General features: G+C 42.3%; 1 protein-coding gene across 1 annotated transcript in view; it reads left to right on the forward strand.

The window, feature by feature from the left end:
- Positions 1-2,612, forward strand: part of RPAP3 (RNA polymerase II associated protein 3) — a 37,370-nt gene extending 34,758 nt beyond the window's left edge. The window contains exon 17 of the mRNA XM_084880394.1: positions 420-2,612. Coding sequence (XP_084736520.1) covers positions 420-505 — 86 coding nt within the window. The 3' untranslated portion in view covers positions 506-2,612. The remainder of the gene's footprint in view (positions 1-419) is intronic.
- Positions 2,613-7,556: the final 4,944 nt, after the last annotated feature.

A 7,556-nucleotide genomic window follows, 5' to 3' on the forward strand; every position in this document is an offset into this window, starting at 1 on the left:
AATTGTAGATGTTATTGCTAATTTTCAATTAGAGTAGTGATATAAAAGTTTCTTCTAAAATAAAATTATTTAAGTTTGAAAGACAGTTAATTATAATATTAAGTAAAATAGTTGAGTAAAAATTTTAGGAAGCTTAGAGTGAATAAAGTTTACTCTGTAAAATTAATGTTATTGAGGATGTAGAGGAAATTTTTTACTCCTGAAGCACAATATTTTGGTAAACATTGGATTGATATGTAATTTTCTATTCTCGGATTGGCTTTTTAAATATCTGAATTAGAATTTAGAAATAATCTTTATAACTTTCAAATGTAAAATGTTTTATTTGACAGATCAGATTATTCCCTTTAATTTTTGTTTCACTAAACTTTTTTAAAAATGGAGATTAAAATGGGACATTTTTTTCTTTTCTTTTTCAGTTGCACATGTATTATTCAGTCACATAGAGAACTCAGGGTTGAAGGATAAGTCTGTTGAAGAACTCAAGAAAAGATATGGTGGTTGATTGCTATTTTTACTAAAATTATTGTCTTTGAATTTCACATGTAAATTTTTTTCTACTGAAATAAAGTTTTGTTTTGCGTTGAAGAAAATGAAATTTTACAAGAAAATACTGTCTTTGGATATAAGTTAATTAACTATAAAGTGAATTGTGATTTAACTAGTGAGAAATGTATTCTTTATAAGTGATCTATTTATAAGTCTTTTCTGAAAATAAAAATATAAATAATGGAGGTATATTTGTAAAGATCAGTATTTTGTAATTCATTTAAATGTTAGATATATTGATAGATACATTCTCCAGTACCCTGTAAGTGTAACATTATTTCTACATGACAAGGCTGCTTCATTAGCATTTAAGTAAAGTTATATTTGTATAGAGAGAGTTAAGTAGGTAACTAGATCGTTTCTTTATAAGACTCTTTAATATCATTGTGCCAGTTCACTAATATAAGTACTTAGCTGCAGGGTAAGTATTTTTAGTATTTATGTTGAACAGAGACTTTTAACTAGACTTTTTATAGTGGTTCACTGAGGAGTCACAGCATCCTTAGATTTAATACTTCAGATTTTTTCTTCATGATATCAACATCATATATATATATATATATATATATATATATATATATATATGCATACATACTGAAGGCACATAATTCAAAGCAAAGTGTAGAAAATTTAAAAACTGGGAATATTTCAGTAGAAATTAGCTTATAGCTTATGTGTGTATGTGTTGTGTGAGTGTGTATCTATAAAGCCTTTAAAAGCAGGGCTAGTATTCCACTCATCCTTGTTTTGTACAATACCTGGCACAGTCCTTTACACCTAGTTAGGTGCTCGATTAATATTTGTACAATCTAATTTAATTTAACAGTAAGAATCAATTTTAGTAAATTTAAAAGTAGCAACTTAGCAAATTTTGGGCATCCTGTAAATGTTGTTAAAATCCATTTGATTTTAAAGAGTATCAAGTTGTTAAAAACATATTAGGTCACCCTAGCTTGTTTGGCCCAGTGAATAGAGCATTGGCTTGCAGACCAAATGGTCCTGGGTTTGATTCCATTCAAGGGCACATACCTTGGTTGCAGGCTTCTCCCTGGCCCGAGCTCTGGTGGGGACACGTGCAGGAGGCAACCAATCAATGTGTTTGCCAGGCCAGCACATCCAAGGGTTCAGTGAGCCTGAGGGGGGACGGCGAAGGGTTGAAGAAAAGACAAAGAGAATAAGCTGGGTCTAGGTGGATCTTCATGTGCCTGGCTAAGGCCACAGAGAGAGATCCAGAGGGCAAGCTGATGCTTTATTTTATAGTAAGAGGTAAACAGGTGGTGGTCACCATAGTTACAATGTTCTTGTGAGTTTCACTGGTTTTGGCAGCACTTGCTGCTCCTCCCACAGCCGATTGGCTACCCAGATAGTTTCTAGGTGTCATAAGGTCAAGCTTAATTGTGCTAAGAGGGCTGTGCCTTCTAAGCTGGGACTTGTTTGTGGCTTTGTCAGCAGGTCAGTTTGAGGCTTAACCTTATATCCGCTCCCTACAAATATCTTTTCTCTCATATCGATGTTTCTGTCTTTCCTTCTCTCTTCCATTCTCCCTAAAAATCAATGGAAAAATACTCTGTGATGAGGACTAACAACAGATACTAGGTCACCATCCTATAACTCAGGGGTCTTCAAACTACGGCCCGCGGGCCACATGCGGCCTGCAGAGGAGTCTGATCCTGCCCGCCAGGTTTTTTGGGCAGTGAGCGCAGCCGAGGTGTTACAGTAGGAATTAGTAGTTCATATAGTCCGGCCCTCCAGCTCTCTGAGGGACCGTGATCTGGCCCCCACTTTAAAAAGTTTGAAGACCCCTGCTAGTATAACTGTTATCAGCATTAAATTTAAAACTTTATTTTACATTGTTGATAATTTTTGTTGCATCATACATTGTTATACTTACAATTGCTTGAGTAATCATAACCTATTTACAAAGATAATTGTCCAGATATAAATTATTGAAATGATCATAGTTTGTATAGCCCTTGAGTTAGAATTTATTAATGTTATGCATTGCTAAATGTATTATCTTTTTATGGTATATGACAAACAATAAAATTTAGCCTTTTATATATAGTTTACACATGTGTATTGAATTTCGAATGACTTTAATTTTTTCTCAAGCCATTAGTAAGAAGTTGATTTGGATGAATAGAAAAGTATTACAAAGGCAAAAAAGTTATTTAGGCCCAGTGCCCGAAATTTGTGCACTTGAGGGGGTTCCTTCAGCCTGGCCTGTGCCCTCTCGCAGTCTGGGACCCCTTGGGGGATGTACACCTGCCGGCTTAGGGCCTAAGCTGGCACTCAGACATCCCTCTTGCAGTCCGAGGCTTTCACAGTCTGGGACTGTTGTTCCTTACTGCCTGCCTGCAGCAGAGGTGGGAAAGGCTCCTGCCACCGCTTCGCTTCTGGCTGAGCGGCTGCGCTCCTCTGTGGGAGTACACTGACACCATGGGGAAGCTCCTTTATTGAGTGTCTGCCTCCTGGTGGTCAGTGCATGTCATAGAGATGAGTCATTCCACCATTTGATCGATTTGCATGTTAGCCTTTTATTATATAGGATGGTCTTTGGTTGATTACCTGCCACGCATCTACCCATGGTCGGAGCCAGGGAGGGACACGAGAGGTTGGCCAGCTGGGGAGGGCTCCAGGGCATGTCTGGCCCCTCTTGCTCAGTCCCATTTGGTTAGACCCCAGCAGCAAGCTAACCTATAGGTCAGGACGTCTGTCCCCCTGGGGGTCAGTGCACATCATAGTGACTGATAGACTGGTCGACTCTCTGCCCTTGGTGGTCAGTGCACATCATAGCGACTGATCAACTGGTTGACTATCTGCCCCCTGACGGTCAGTGCACATCCTAGTGAGCGGTTGAACAACCTTAGCATATCATTAGCATATTTCTTTTTGATTGGTTAAAAGGATAACCCAACAACCGGACACTTAGGCTTTTATTATATAGGATATTTTCTTATGTGATCATCAGAAGAAACTTACAAGGTAGTCAGGGTAGGTAGTGTTATTGCCGTTTTTAACATAAGAAAAGGAGATTCAGAGTCAGTGTTTCCATGATTACAGAGTTTAAAAATAGAGAGGGTTCAGAACACGCTGTCTTCTAACTTAATCTACAGCTATTTGGACTATCCTGGTTGCATTATTTATGTTGTGTTGTCTGGGTAGGCAATACCTTGAAGAAGTATGAATTTCAAGATTAGCTTTTTTATTTTTTTAATATTCTCACCTGAATATATTTTTTCTTTTGATTACTATAGAGAGTGGAAGGGAGGAAGCGGGGGCAGGGAGAGAGACACACACATGAGAGAGACTCATTAATTGGTTGCCTCCCACATGCACCCCAACCAGGGCTAGGGAACCTGCAATCAAGTTACAATGCCATTTATTGGAAATTCAACCTGTGACCGTTTTGTCTGCAGGCTAATGCTCTAACCATGCCAAACTAGCCTGGGCCAAGATTTGCTTTAGATTTTGCATTAAAAATTGTTTAATGTTAACTTGTTTTCCATTGTAATTACAATAGTTCAAATGCTCATTATTTAGTTCCTATGCCCTGCCATATTCTTCTGATTGGTCTTCTGATGCCTTCTTGGATCCCATCAGGTGGGCTTTGTATCTAGGGTCTAGACTTCTGTCATTGCACTCGTCACTCTTTGCTATAGATGCTATTCTTTTTAAAAAAAATATATATATATATTATTGATTTTTTACAGCACATGTGTCAAACACAAGGTCCGCGGGCCAAATCCAGCCCGCCAGGCCTTGCAATGTGGCCCGCACCGCGCTGTCATCACTGCACTCCGCTGTCAGTTTATGACATTGTCAGTTTATGACTGTTCAGTAAACCATTCGGCCCGCGATTTAGGCTGGATTTTAGATTTTGGCCCCTTCTCTGATTGAGTTCGACACCCCTATTTTACAGAGAGGGATAGAGTTAGAAACATTGATCAGCTGCCTCTTGCACACCCCCCACTGGGGATGTGCCCGCAACCAGGGTACATGTCCTTGACCGAAATCGAACCTGGGACCTTTCAGTCCACAGGCCGATGCTCTATCCACTGAGCCAAACCGGTTTCAGCTTATAGTTGCTATTCTTGCCTGATTACCCCACTAGCTCTGAGGTCCCTGAAGGAAGAGGCTGTAGCTTTGATTTTTATATTTGTAACAACTCTGACAGTGGCGCGCGCGTGTGTGTGTGTGTGTGTGTGTGTGTGTGTGTATAGCTGACTTTAAAATTAAATTCTCAAGTCAAAAAGGCCTTTGTCAAACCATGTGTTCCAAGATTAAGTTAGAAAGACCATCACTGTCCTGGAAGAAGTGAGTTGTCCCGAAGGTTGTGTGCATGAATGATTACAAGCAAGCAGTGTGTTTTTAAGAGATGACTTTCCAAAGCCTATTATCTCGCACATAATATGAAATTAATAAATATTTGTTCAATACATGAATGAATGACTTCAAGCCCAATGGAAAGAGATGAAGGATCCAGATGAAGAGCCTTTAAAATGTGGATCAAAGAAATTGCCTGGGCATTGAAGACTTTTTCATCATCAGTGGGGATTAATTTTCTTTTCTTTTACAGGATTGTGTTCAGATACTTCCTCTCCCCATTCGGAAACTGCTTTTAAAGGGAATAGGAATTTTCTATGGAATTTCTCATGTGGAACTCTCCTACTAGTCAGCAGTTCAAACAGGCTTGGGATTAATATAGCTGCCATTTATATGCACTCTATTGTGTGTTAGATGCTGTACCAGGGCTTTGCATCTATCGTCTCACTTAATCCTGGAGACAGGCTTCGGGAGATGAGTTGCCCTGCAAAGCTGGGAGTCAGGCAGAGGTTAGTCTGATAGACACTCGGGCTCTTCTGTGCTATAGTGTTGAACAAGCAGGACAGCTGTCATTTCCTTCGTATTACTGCCACCCACTGGATCCTTTGAAAATAGCACCTATGTGGCTTAAAGCACGCTGATAAGAATCAAAGGGAAAGTGAATTTTAATTTCTTAGCAAGGCTGTTCAGTATCTGTAGATGTCTGTCAGCATGGCCAGCACACGTGAAGGTGTGATCTTTGATCGTGTTGTCCAATGCCGAGACCTGGGAAGCGAAGATGGTGCGAGGAGGGAGTGTGGCCGACAGTCCTGTATGCGTTCTGTAGTTCATTCAGTCAACCACGGCGGGTCCTGGAGGCCGCCCTGCCCGTCCCCGTGGTGGTTGGATTGGGTAGTTGGCTCAGGAGAAAGGAATTCGTGTTTCTTTGGGCCCCATTCTGAGCCTGATTCACTCTGTCCTGCGTAGTTGACTCCCTGACCCCGGTGTCCTGACCCCGGTGTCTTCACAGGGAGGGTTTGAGGACACTGGGGGAGTGTCACCTCAAAGGCAGGGAGGACCCTAAAGGCAGTGCCCAGCCGTGGCCACATCAGAAGCTCCATCGGCCTCCACCAAGCAGAGGCCCCTTTCCTAGTGTGTCACAGGGTCTTTCCTAGTGTGTCACATAAAGGGCGTTCCTTCAGTGCTTTAGTGCATGGGACCTGCATCTAAAATGAGTATCAGACTGGACTTCGGAGAGGAAGAGATGCCACAAAAGGGCAGTCACAAAGGACTGCCCGTGTTCTTCCTTTGAGAGGGAGGAGGTGTATGGTTATACGTGTGCATGTGCACATAGTGTGTGTGTGTGTGTGTGTGTGTGTGTGTGTGTGTGTGTGGTGGTGGGAAATATGAGTCTTAATAGGATACTTGGGTCTGTTTTAATCACCAGCATACAGATAACTGCTTCTCACCTGCCTCCCCATTTCTGTCACCAATAAATTGTTTAGATGTTTACTTTAAATAGTTTTGATGGTTACTTTATGGAGTTCATTTAAGTAATAAGGAGATTTGGGCATTTATTCTCCCCGGGATAATTGAATATGTATGTAACATCAGAGCATAAACTATGAAGTCAAGGCAGATCCTGAACTAGGGTGAAATAGTGTGTTTATAATGACACTTTTACAGGCGAGGGTGAGAGAGACCAAGAAGTTGTCATAGTTCTGTGGTCATTGGGTTGCTATTCCAAAGATTATACCATGTTCAACCCTTTCTTTTCTACTCTGCATCAAGCTTTTTGTGAGAGCCAAACATCCTTGAATTCTTTGTGATTAGTTACTGCTCATGGGCAGGTGGTAGCTTATTAGGATGGTGAGAGGATCGAAGGAAAGGACAGGACTCATCTATTGATTACCCAGCAATAAATTGAGACAATCAGCATGCCAGACTGGTTCTCTGCTACTGACCTGACATTAGCCCTAAGAGCCTTCCATTCAGAACCAGGGCAGCAGTAGTGTCCTGGAGTCTGGCCGTGGTGAAGCCCTGCTTGGTTATAGACATGACTGTGCCTCTTCTCTAGCCCTGGATTAGACAGCCGCCACAAAGTGCTGACGGGGCCTCTTGCCTAGGGCATCTCCCCTCTGCCTGCTGCAGTGCCTGAAACCCATTCTGACCTCTGGGGGAAAGGTCCAGGATGCAGACTCCAGAGAGAGTGCCCGATTCAGATGGACTTATATAACTGTCTCTAGGTATCCTCAAGGGCTCCTGCTCTAGGGGTCCTTCATCCCTCTGATGGCCCAAAACATGGCCTGAGCCTTCTTCCCGTGCCCTTCCCTGGAGCACATCAGTCTTCTACTGGGGCCCAGGAACGCTGAGCCCAGGGAGTGTTTACACAGGCACAAATCTGTCCTGAATGCCCCTTGTCAGCTCTCTGGACTGCTCCCGAAGCTTCCCTGCCTGGCCGCCTCGCAGCCTCTTCTCCCCGCTGCTGCCCCTCCACTGAACCCCAAGTGTGGGCACAGGCCTCATTGTCAGCCTCCACTCATGGGTCCTACTAGAAGGCAGGGTCTGATACAACGTAACTGAATATTTGAGGACCTCGTCATACATGAGACAAAGAAGAGGGAGGCATCTGTGCTCCTGGAGTCTGCTGCTGCTTTGCACAGGACCCCCACAAGTCCAGAATTCTCTACCAGCTGGCCGAA

This window comes from Pipistrellus hanaki (genome assembly GCF_964339955.1).
Source record: "Pipistrellus hanaki genome assembly, chromosome: 3".
In the NCBI taxonomy this organism is placed as follows: Eukaryota; Metazoa; Chordata; class Mammalia; order Chiroptera; family Vespertilionidae; genus Pipistrellus; species Pipistrellus hanaki.